Source organism: Podarcis melisellensis, assembly GCF_964234715.1.
Source record: "Podarcis melisellensis genome assembly, chromosome: 2".
Classification (NCBI taxonomy): Eukaryota; Metazoa; Chordata; class Lepidosauria; order Squamata; family Lacertidae; genus Podarcis; species Podarcis melisellensis.
In genome coordinates, this window is record NC_138529.1 from 12,631,913 (window position 1) to 12,644,677 (window position 12,765).

Consider the following 12,765-nt stretch of genomic DNA (forward strand, 5'->3'; position numbering starts at 1 on the left):
AATGGTATTACCTGGCAGGCTTTGCAGGGCGAAAGAAATAAATTATTCTGTGGTCGCTCCCTTAGATTTTCCATGCCATTGCTTTTGCTCTTCTGTCATCACATTTGCTGTTTAGCTTTAGCTAGGTGGTCACATACCTTCAGACTATGCCCTTGTGGAAGGTTATATGAATTACACTTGCAGAATATCAGTCATGTTGCAGTTGTTCTTGTCTTTGATCCAATATGATATTTGTGCCCCTTTTGCTATGGGTGGCTGGCTGCTATTGGCACTATCCTCTGGAATAAAGCATTATTGTGATTCCTGCAGGAACATACACCCCAGAAACCAAATTATTCAGTTCTTCCTCTTTTGTGTAGGGATTTGAGGGCCATGAAGGAGTTCTGCTGTTTGCCCATCTGTCAAAGTAGTAGTAGTAGTAGTAGTAGTAGTAGTAGTAGTAGTAGTAATTTATCATTTCTACCCTGCCCATCTGGCTGGGTTTCCCCAGCCGCTCTGGACAGCCTTCAACAGAACATTAAAAACACAATAAAACTTCAAACATTAAAAACTTTCTTAAAGAGGGCTGCCTTCAGATGTCTTCTAAAAGTCGGATAGTTGTTTATTTCCTTGACATGTGATGGGGGGGGGCGTTCCACAGGGCGGGCACCACTGCCAAGAAGGCCCTCCCATAACCTATGCTAGTTTAATTATTTATATGACTTCTATACCACCCTTTGCACAAGCCACAAGGCAGGTTACAACACATAAATATTGAAAAAGTAGTGAAATTCTTTAAAAACAGGTAACAGCTCACTAAAGAGCAATTACTAATAGCAGCAGCTACAACAATCTGGTCTCTGTTGCTCCAAATGCCTGCTGAAAAATATGTGCCTTAATTAACCACCTGAAACTATTGAGAGAGGATACCAGACACACCTCAGTAGGGAGGGTGTTCCAGATACAAGGAGCTGCCACCACTTACCTCATACCAAGGAGGGGACCACCAGGAGAGCCTCATTGGCTGATGTTAAAGCATGGGCAGGTCAATATAGGAAAGGGCATGCTTACAGGCAGTGTAAGAAACTGAGATATGAAAGCTAGGAGCTAAATGACACCTTAAACCTAGGTTATGGGCACAACAACACAATGCAACAATGGTGCACTTTTTAAATAACAAGAATATAAAGCTGAAAATGAATGAACTGCAGCTAAAACACTATATTCATTTTTCACATGGTCTAGTCCTTCCTCTCCCCACCCCCCTAATACTCTTAAGAGGGTCTCTTCTCCAATCTCGAGTAACTAGAAGTGGGGAGGCAGAAAAAGGTCCTCCTTTCCTTCTACTCTGCCGTTTTAATCTGAAATCTTTGGCGCAGTACTGCGCCCAGGGCTCAGAAACTGCTTGCGCTAATGAAATTCCCTGTTTCAAAATGCACATAGAACAATGGGAGTTTCAAACACTGCTTACAGGTACTTGAATCCCAATTAGCTGAGGGCTGTATATGGCAAAGTAGGCACCTTGCATTGGGCCTGGAAAGGAATTGGCAACCAATTTAGCTGTTTTAAAATACTTGTAATATGTTTGTGGCTTGCTGGCCCTACCAGCATTCTTGCTGCAACATATTACGCTTGCTGCAATTTCTAGACAGTTTTAAAGAGGATCTCCACATACAGAGCACATTGTGGTATTCTATCTTGGAGATTGCACCAGCTGAAACCAGGCAGTGGCGCTCCTAGCTTCCAAAGTCACCTGGGCCTTGAGTAACAAAGATGGTTCGAGGAGCACCCCTATTTGACTACTCTCAGCATCATGTTTGTTTGTTGCAGAAGCTTCTCTGTTTTTAGGCATTCCTAGGCAGGGATCGGGGGCGCGGGTGGCGCTGTGGGTTAAACCACAGAGCCTAGGACTTGCCAATCAGAAGGTCGGCAGTTCGAATCCCTGTGACGGGGTGAGCTCCCATTTCTCAGTCCCTTCAGTTAAAAAGCACATCAAAGTGCAAGTAGATAAATAGGTACCGCTCCGGCGGGAAGGTAAACGGCGTTTTCGTGCGCTGCTCTGGTTCGCCAGAAGCGGCTTAGTCATGCTGGCCACATGACCCAAAAGCTGTACGCCGGCTCCCTCGGCCACAACCCCAGAGTCAGTCACAACTGGACCTAATGGTCAGGGGTCCCCTTTACCCCTTTACCTTTAGGCAGGGGTCATTGTTTCAGGAAGAAAGTTGCCTTTTCAAAGGAAGCGGGTGAAGAATATGTTTGTCCGGTACTGTGTACTCCCTGCTTGCTGCCTGTGCCTTTGGTTATTGCTGTCCTCAGGGATCTAATTGTTATTGGAGGGGCAACACAAGATGCTAATTGGAATGAGACTGCCCCATGACATTGTCAGTGCTGACTGAGCATGTGGATTCTGGAGCTCTGGTACTAATAACTCAACTACGCTTTCTTATGAAGTGTACAGGATCTTTAAAACTGTTGCTTAGCCTGGTATTCCCATAGTTGCCTATACATGGTAAGAACAGATCTTTGTTTCTTTCCCTTCAAATATCTTCTTCCTGTAAAGAATCAGAGACGGCTACAATAAGATTTTTAAACTTGAGGTGTTTTCCCTTGATCTGACCTATCCTAGCTCACTTGTCTTGAGCCAACTTATTGTCTTTTATCAGCTAGTATGTTCCTTGAAGACACTTCTACTTTAGCAGACCTAGCGCATTCCTACTTTACATTTTGGTTAACCTAAATATGTCTTCTAATTTGAAATAAGATCCTGCCCTGGTTCAATTGGGTGGGTTTCAATTGCCTCCAGGTAGCTTCTAAAAGTCTGCAAGAGACATTTCCCCCTCTGGCTAGGTTTTCTGGTATAATTAAGTTGACCTTGGTAAAGTGAATTCTTAGCTGTGAATCTAAAGTATTTTCCGTTCCTGTTCTTAACTTCCTTTTCTGACAATATAATATTTAGAAGTTGGCATCTGGCAATAGATTAACCTTGCTGTTAAATAGCACGCTGTAGGTATGATCCCAAACAATGCAAGTACAGTTTCATATGCTGTAGAATTTATAGAAGACAGATTTACTTGAAATTTCACATTCTTGGAAAAACTGGATATTTTAAGAAGCCGTAATGAAAAAAGCTATTTCAATGTGGATTTATGAGGTGACAGTGTTTCTGGTTGCAGCCTTGTGAACCAGTTAATAGACACTGCTGGAGAAACTAAGAGTTTGCATACCTTCTTCCAATGTACTGACTCAACAGAGCAGCAGGATTCACCTTTTTGTCTAGACGACTGTAGTTGATAAATTCTTCATGTTTTGTTTTTTTTAGTTTGTCTTAAAATCTCTCTGCCCCCCAGTCACCTCTTCTTATAGGCCCATTTTTTATTGTTTATTGTCTTCAACTGTTAATCTTTTAAAGGCTCCCCCCCCTTTATGAATGTTATGAGCTGTTTTAGGCACACACCATTCAAAAAGTGAGATAACAGATATAAAAGCCAAATTAAGCTCGTAAGCACCAGGTATCTTGAAACTTTGCATGCACAACTCCTCGTCCCTTTTCATAGAATTGTAAAGTTGGAAGGGACTCTGAGAGTCATCTAGTCCAAGTCATTGCAATGTAGAAATCTCAACTAGATCATACATGGCAGGTGGCCATCCAGCCTCTGCTTACAAACCTCTAAGGAAGGAGAGTCCACCACCTTCCATATAAGTCCTCTATCAAACAGCTCTTACAATCAGAAAGTTCTTCCGGATACTTAGTCAACATCTCCTTTCTTATACCTTAAACCCATTGGTTTGGGTCCTAGCTTCCAGGGTTAACAAAAAGTTACTGCAGCTGTTTGAAGATGGGGTGACATCCCCATTGAGAGTAAACCCTGCTGCTCTGGTTTGCCAGAAGTGGCTTAGTCATGCTGGCCACATGACCCGGAAGCTGTACGCCGGCTGCCTCGGCCAATAAAGCGAGATGAGTGCCGCAACCCCAGAGTCAGCCACGACTGGACCTAATGGTCAGGGGTCCCTTTACCTTTACCTGCACATGCAGAGAAGTTCTGTGGTGATAGCCTTCCTGAGACTGTACCAGTTCAGATTGCAGGTGAGGTACTGTATTCTGAAATGCTGTCTCTGATTTGGAGAGACGGGGAAGATATCCTCCCTTGTTATATAAAAATAGAAAGTGAAAACAAAGCTATTGTACCTGACTTGCTACTTTCTATGTAGAAAGAGATTTTTATTTCAGCATGAAGGAGCCTTCATGCATGTGGTACCACTGCTGAAATTTGAAGTGATACAGTTCTAGGAGGCTGTCCCTGCATGACACATGCACCCTCTCTGACCTCTGTGCAAGTGTAGATCAGCCTTGTGTGGGACTCTATAATACTGCACTTAAAGAAAACTCACTGAGTTCCTAGGAAGCCTAAGAAAAGCATTGCAGTTCGTGTAGCAGCTGTAGCAGAGGAAGCAGCTTTGGGCGTTACAAAGTACCTTCAACAAAATGCTGCTTGGTAACTCCTGCAGGAAGTTTGACACATTGGGATGTGCACAAAAATGTAAGGAGAGCCTTGAAGGATTGGGTCAAGGGCCCATCCGGTCCAGCATCTTGCTCTCACAATGGCCACCCAGATGCCCATGGAAAGCTGACAAGCAGCACATGAGTGCCACAGTACTCTACCCACCTGTGATTCCCAGGAACTGGTACAGTCATACCTCGGGTTGAAGTTGCTTCAGGTTGAGCATTTTCGTTCGGGTTGCACTCTGCGACGATCTGGAAGTAATGGAACACGTTACTTCAGGGTTTTGCCGAACGCGCATGTGCAGACGCTCCAAATGACGCCATGTGCAGAAGCGGCAAATCATGACCCACGCGCAGGCGCGGGTTGCGTTCGCTTCAGGGTGTGAACGGGGCTGCAGAAGGGATCCCGTTCGCATCCAGAGGTACCACTGTATTTAGGCATCCTGCCTCTAGCACTGAAAGGGACTACATGACTAGAAGCCACTGATCGTCTCATCTGCCTGGAATGTATCTAAACCCCCTTTTGAAGCAATCTTAAGTTTGCAAGATGCATGCATCACTGCTACTTAGGCTCCTACAAGCCTCCCTTTTCAGCCACTACCAGATACATAAATGCTGTAAGCTAAATGCACTCGTGACTGCATGTTTTCAGGGCAGCACATACTGTGTGATGTTTCGAAACCACTCTTGAGTTTATTCCCTTTTACACAGGGGCATGTGTTGTCATGTAAAACCTTTGAAAATCCAGGTGCCCTCAGGGGTTGCAAAACAAGGGGAATATAATACACATTTCTTGAAAAACACATTGGGCAACTTGAACAATCCCACAGCCCTTCTTAAACCCTATGACTTATGAGCATTGGCTCTGCACTGGCCTCCGAAGAGTTATACCTAAAGAGTTATACCTTTGATAACCACTTCTTTCATACTGCTGTGCGTACTAAGTTCATGTTAAGGTTAGGTTTAAAATTAAAGGAATAGGGTCATTCTACGCTTTCAGTAGCAGAAGCATGCTGCTAATGAGACTGTGTGCTTTGCTTGCCAGAGTAGGAGAACTCTTATTTTATAAAATAGCACAGACAGTAAACCCATTACCTTCTAGGGGGTCTCTTCGCCACCTCCCCATATTTAACAACTTAAATACTTCACAAAAGAACTTTAAAAGGGTCTGCTGAATCAGACCAATTGTCCATTTAGTCCAGCATCCTGTTCTCACATTTGCCAACCAGATGCCTGTGACAGACAGGCAGGGAAGATTTGAGCACAAGAGCAGTCTCTCCTCATATGGTTTCCACCAACTGGCATTCATAAACACGACTGCCTTCAACCGTGGAGGCTGAGCAATAGCTATCATGGCCAGTAGCCATCGATAGACCTTTTCTCCATGACTTTTCCTCATTCTCTTTTAAAGCCATCTGGGTTCGTGGCCATCACTGCCTCCTGTGGGAGCGAGTTCCATACTTCTTTTTTAAAAATGATATTTTATTAGCGAGTTCCGTACTTCAACTATGAGCTGCATGAAGAAGTCCTTTCCTTTTTCTGTCCTGAACCTTAACATTTCAACTTAATTGGATGCCCACGAGTTCTAATGTTACGTAAGAGGAACAAAAAATTCCTCTATCCGCTTTCTCCATGCCACACATAATTTTATAAACTTCTATCATGTTCTTTCTTACCCGCTTTTTCTCTAAACTAAAAAAAAACAAACCCAAAGTGCTGCAACCTTTCTTCATAGGAAGGTCAATCCATCCCCTTGAACATTTTGGTTGCCCATTTTGGTTACCTGTTCTAGCTACACAATATCCTTTTTGAGGTGAGGCAACCAGAACTGTACACAGTATTCCAAATGCAGTGACACCATAGATTTGTGTAACAGCATTATCATGACAACAGTTTTATTTTCATATCTTTTCCTAATGAACCGTAGCATGGAATTTGCTGCACACTAGGTTGATATCTTCCTTGAGCTCCCTACTATAACCCCAAGGTCTCACTCCTGTCAGTTGCCAGCTCAGAGCCCATGGGCATGTATGTGAAATTATTATTATTTCCACACATTTTATAAACTACCCCTTGCTTAATTTATATTGTGATATAAAACAGATTTTCAAACTGCTATCTGAGTCAGCCTCTCCAAGGCAAGGAAGCCAACTATTGAGGGCTCCCTGAATTTCAGCAACATAAGACTGGGATCTTGCCTGGTAGTTTTCACGCTAGAGTTTGAGAGATTTTCAACATTCTCTTGGTTTACTTTTTCTTCAGTTTCAGTGTGTGTACAGATTTTTAATACCCTATTCCATTCTAATAAGCACCACAGTGATCTTTCTTTACTTCTCATTGCCTCTGTAGATACAACACTTCCAGGATATGGGGAAGACTGACCTCAGACCTCATGGCCTTTTTTAAAAAAATAGAATACTCGTATCCATATAGTGCAGTGATATCTTTTATATTGGCAAAGCAAGAATGCATAGTTAGGATTTCTTGAGATGATCTACTCTTGCCTTATACATTACTTATTGCATTACTTCCAGCAGCCAGAAACCACTTGTTGATCCATTGACAATTTATCAATGGTCCCCTAGTAAATCACAAAACTGCCTAATCCAGGGGTCAGCAACCTTTTTCAGCCATGGGCCGGTCCACCGTCCCTCAGACCATGTGGTGGGCCAGACAATATTTTGTAAAAAAATAATGAACCAATTCCTATGCCCCACAAATAACCCAGAGGTGCATTTTAAATAAAAGGACACATTCTACTCATGTAAAAACACGCTGATTCCCGGACTGTCGGCTGGCCGGATTGAGAAGGAGATTGGGCCGCATCTGGCCCCCAGGCCTTAGGTTGCCTACCCCTGGCCTAATCCCTGCTGAAAAGCATTGGTCCTCAACTAGTGGATCAGGACCCATAACAGGGTTGCAGCCTGACTTAAGGTGGGTTGCAGCAACAGCATTACCACCATACAAATATGTGCTTAACATTCCCAAATGCTTGTTTGAACTAAAGCTGTGTTCAGGGTCTGAAAATGTTGAAGGCTACTGCTATAAAGTACATTTTTCACCCTCAAGATAAAAGCTTGCCCTGATATTGGCACTGCTTTTGAACAAATAATTTTATGAAATGCCAAGCAAATAATACATTATGCTTGCTGCAGGTACGTATTGAAAATGTAACAGGTACCCATTTGTAACATGGGAGGTGTATATTTGTGCTCAGTTCCCAGGCAGCTGTCTACCAGCTCCCATCTGGTACGCCTGCTGAGACCCTTCGAGCCCACAGACTGTCTCGCCAGAGTGGTGCATGCTCTGGTTATCTTCTGCTTGGACTACTGCAATGCGCTCTATGTGGGGCTACCTTTGAAGGTGACCCGGAAACTACAATTAATCCAGAATGCGGCAGCTAGACTGGTGACTGGGAGTGGCCACCGAGACCATATAACACTGGTCCTGAAATACCTACATTGGCTCCCAGTATGTTTCCGAGCACAATTCAAAGTGTTTGTGCTGATCTTAAAGCCCTAAATGGCCTCAGCCCAGTATACCTGAAGGAGCGTCTCCACTCCTATCATTCAGCCTGAGGTCCAGCTCCAAGGGCCTTCTGGTGGTTCCCTCCCTGCGAGAAGTGTGGTTACAGGGAACCAGGCAGAGGGCCTTTTCAGCAGTCGCACCCACCCTGTGGAACGTCCTCCCATCAGATGTCAAGGAAATAAACAACCATCTGACTTTTAGAAGACATCTGAAGGCTTTTTAGGGAAGATTTTTATGTTTGATGTTTTGTCATGTTTTTAATATTCTGTTGGGAGCCATCCAGAGTGGCTGGCAAAACCCAGCCAGATGGGCAGAGTATAAATAATAAATTATTATTATTATTATTATTCAGTCATTACATTGCAAATCCCAGTTTGCTGTGATGTACAAACTTGTTAACTGTAGTTTTAAATAATCCTCCAAACCAGAATTGTAAATCATGGTTTGATCCTTATTTCAAGGGATTGCTCAAACCACCGTTTACCAGTTCAGATGTTGCAGGGAACTAATTTAGAGGAAACCAGGAAGTCATCTATAAAGGCGCATCTAATCCACCTTGCAGCTAACTGGATACACATTAGCAGTCTAGCCTTGGAATTTGCATATGTGAAGCGGACTTAGGAAAACTTGCGATTCTGAATACATTTTTATTCCACAATGGCTGCAATTATGCCTCAGTGGCTAATATTTGTCAGCTCCTGACAGACTGCTAGCTCCTCAACTTGCGTTTGGAGATGTTTGTAAGAAATGTAAACAGCTGCAATATGTCAGGGTAGCAAATTCCCTGAAGGGATAAAGTTTGCTTTATTGCGGCTTTTTAAATCCTGCTATTAAAAAACAATGGGGGATGGAACCATAATTTCTAGAATTTACATGGTAAGGTTTTTTTTATTTACTCTTTCTTTTTTATTAATAAGAATCGCTCCACTTACAGCATAACAGGACGGATGCTTTGTTATCCTCCGCTATTGTCGGTGACAAACTACTCTTGCCATCAGTCTTGTAGTTTATCCACCAGGGAGCCAGATTATGGCCTTGTAAAATGGAGTGCCGTTCCTAAAATCCCTTAATTAATTACAATTTCTTGCTCTCTCCCACTGAATATATTGCTTGTGCATCAAGAGGCCTTGGATTTATCTCCTTGCTACCTATTTGCACATGTCTGTTTGTAGAGCCTCTTTAGAAAAGTGCACCTCTCTTTGTGGTACATCAAGAATAGGGGAATCAAGAATAAGGATGATCAAAAAGTATATGGCATTAAAAAAAACCCTCTTCATCCAGCAAATCAGAATTAGGGGCTGGGAACTGCAAAACAAACATGGAGGGGATGAAATGGAAGAGTGATTAGACTGTTCTTGGCTTCCACACCTTTTCTGTTGCCTGGACCATTGACTCTGTGACTGCTAAATGACATCCCCCCTTCCCAAATGGGATGGATGCCTGGATTTCTTTGATCAATTGGCTAATGGAATATCTGTGTGTGTATGAATAGCACTTATTTTAGGGATCAAGTCCATTAATGAGATGTATCCAAATGGTCTGGTCTGAGTGTGTTGTGGGACTTTTGCCTGGTCCATTTGCATTCAGGTGGTGGCTGGAGGCAACTCTTGCACTTGTGACTTGTATCACCCTCATGACTTGCCCCGAAGCATCTCACGAGGAAAGGCTACTTTGTGCATTTCTGTGCATGTGCTAGAGTGGCATAAGAAAACATTTAAAGGTAAAGGTAAAGGGACCCCTGACCATTAGGTCCAGTCGTGAACCAACTCTGGGGTTGCGGTGCTCATCTTGCTCTATTTGCCGAGGAAGCCGGCGTACAGCTTCCAGCATGACTAAGCCACTTCTGGTGAACCAGAGCAGCGCACGGAAACGCCGTTTTACCTTCCCGCCGGAGCGGTACCTATTTATCTACTTGCACTTTGACGTGCTTTCGAACTGCTGGGTTGGCAGGAGCAGGGACCGAGCAACGGGAGTTCACCCCGTCGCGGGGATTCAAACCACTGACCTTCTGATTGGCAAGTCCTAGGCTCTGTGATTTAACCCACAGGGCCCCCTGCGTCCCTTTAAGAAAACATTTAGGGTGTGCTAATTTTGTGTGAATCCTATGTTGGCATATATTTGAGCTAGATCTCTCCAGGAAAAACTTAGTGAAAAACTCTACTCTCCCATTGCCACCTCCCATCCTTTTTGTTTGGCAGAATGGAGTTATGCTTGCAGGAGGTCCTGTTTGTAGGACTGTAACTCAGGGTGCAATCTAGGAACTGTTTCTTTGTAGTCACCCCTGCTTGCCGACAATAGAATGGACAGTAGCCCTGGGAATTTTCTTGGTCTTCCCTGCTCCTTAAAGCAATGGTCCATCTTGAATTACCACCCCCTTTATTATTACTGCAGATGAACTGTATTCCTGAAAATTGTGACATAATTGGAGGTATTCACTTTATTTAATTATTTTTCTCTCTCCTCTTTCCCGCCCCTTGCTTTTTTGTGTGTGTCTTGTGTAGCTCAGCTGTGAAAAAATATGGGAGACGACAGGCCATTTGTGTGCAATGCCCCGGGCTGCGGACAGGTACGTTTACAGTATACTTTATTACGAGTGTATCGTTGTGAATCAAAGTGGCTGTTTTATCACTAAGGCAAAGAGTTTAAAGCCAGTGTTTTACGTGATCACTGGAGGTAATCAGATCGGAGGATTTGCAGTGCGTAAATCCAAGTTACGACCAAGTGCAAGGGCTCCAAAGTAATGAAATTTGCCTGGCTTTTGTGCCGTATTGGTGTTCTTTTGGTATACCAACCTATAGCCCAATAATATCCATGGAGCCTGGAAAAGGAAAACCTTATTCTGATCTCCAGTTAATGTTCTCTTCTTTGGTCAAATAAGCCTGAAAAAGAAAACACACAATCTAATTTGTTAGCTACTTTAGGATGTTTTTGAAAAGCAGCTTATAATGTATCTGTTTATTAAATGTATGTGTTGGATTGGGCTACTAGTATGGTAGCAAAACAGATTATGCTGGTTTGATGCATATTAGACAATGAAGTCTTCATGCAGTATACATGTATGTAATAAAATGTGTAGCAGCTTTGACATTTTATTCATACAGGCAGCATGGTTTACTTTACCTGTGACCGATGAAAGCAATTGATGGAAGATTGAAGCACCCCAATGACTCACTCATTCCAAATCTACATTAATACACTTTCTCTTCCTTTTAACAAAGCAAAAATGCCCAATGCACCCTTTTTCTTTTCCTCTCGTTTTGCAAAACATTCCAGCCAGTCATGAGTACAGAAGCATTCTGCAAAAGCATCCGGCTCCCAGGGTTGCATTAGGTTTGCCAGGATTCTGTTCTCCACACTGGTGCCACAGAGAAGGCTGCACCAATGTGGCACACTCCAGCATTTTCATGAACTGGTCACCCTGTAATCTATATTCACTATATTACACTTTGAAGTGCTGGGTCAGTCTTTTCTTTGGTCCAAGGGGCACATACACTGTTGGCTAAACCTGCAAAGGCCTCGTGCCAGCAGTAAGCATGGCTGAAATTGCCATTGGCAACCCAAACTCGCTCACTCTGTCCTGCACACAGTCTCCCTATCTCATTAGTGGCGAGAGTGCGATAGGTTATTAAGGAGAGCCTTTTGAAGTTGTTATTTCTCTGATGTATTCAAGGAGAGCAGAACTACTCAGTGGGGGCCGCGTGCTAGAGAGGCACAGTGGGGGGGGGGCAGAGCAAGGGGCGTGACTTGTCTTTAAAAGGGAGGTTACATTCCAGCCATGCCAACGCCGAAGGCTTTTACGCATAACTGTCCTCCATCCAGGTAGGCAAGCAGCATTATCACAGCTCAAGGAAACACTCCAGCCTAAGAAACTCAGTGACTGGAAGTGTACTAAGACTTAACTAATACAGCAAACAGTTAGCACTGTGGCTTGATGGAGTAGCCTCTTTCTCTTGCAAGGTTTTGCAGGTGCATTTCTAGCAAGTCTATTGTATATGTTCAGTAGAGCATAATCTCAGGATTGTGGGTTTGAGCCCCACAATGGACACAAGATTCATGCATTTCATGACCCTTGTGGTCCCTTCCAACTCTGTGATTCTGTGAGCGGTAGCGGAGATATCAATCTGTAAATACATAGGAGGGAAATATTATACGCATGTCAAGACCATGCAGTTGTCTGTATGTCTGAGAGATGTGACCAGTCAGTGCTCTCTACTGTCGTCCACCGCATGTTCCTTGTACTTGCCGACAAATTTTTTTTCTTTCTAATCTGATGTGGGGATCTTCAATGAGCTTTCTATCATCCTTCAGAATGGTGTGCTTGAAGGTGGGTTTATCTGCCTACATTTAGAGAAACTGTGTCTTCAATTTGCCCCTTTTCTTTTCCTTCTGCCTTCCATTCAGAGGGGGGGGAGAGAGAAAATCGTCCTCATACAATTAATGCATACCCTTTTATTTTCTCCAATTGGGAACTAATTTATTTTGCATAATATGATGCATATGGGTTGGGGCTCAGGAATGTACATAATACTTTGAAAGATGGAATGGTTTCATCACATCCATCAATATGCTTTTTATGTAGACTGAGAGGAACAGAATGTCTTATTCTGCCACTTCAGCTTATAATGTGTCATAATGAAATGAAATCTTGGTTTGTAGTTTGTAGATGCTAAAAAGTACACCCTCCTATATACTTAGTGGTTCTTACATAAAACCAGGCTGCTGGATCAGGCCAGTGGCCCATCTAATACAGCAGCCTA

At 43.3% G+C, this 12,765-nt stretch overlaps 1 protein-coding gene across 1 annotated transcript in view; it reads left to right on the forward strand.

The window, feature by feature from the left end:
- LOC309362998 (cyclic AMP-dependent transcription factor ATF-7-like) overlaps positions 1-12,765 on the forward strand; it is a 102,745-nt gene that overhangs the window by 15,579 nt on the left and 74,401 nt on the right. Inside the window, 1 exon segment of the mRNA XM_081899075.1 lies at positions 10,510-10,574. Coding sequence (XP_081755201.1) covers positions 10,527-10,574 — 48 coding nt within the window. The 5' untranslated portion in view covers positions 10,510-10,526.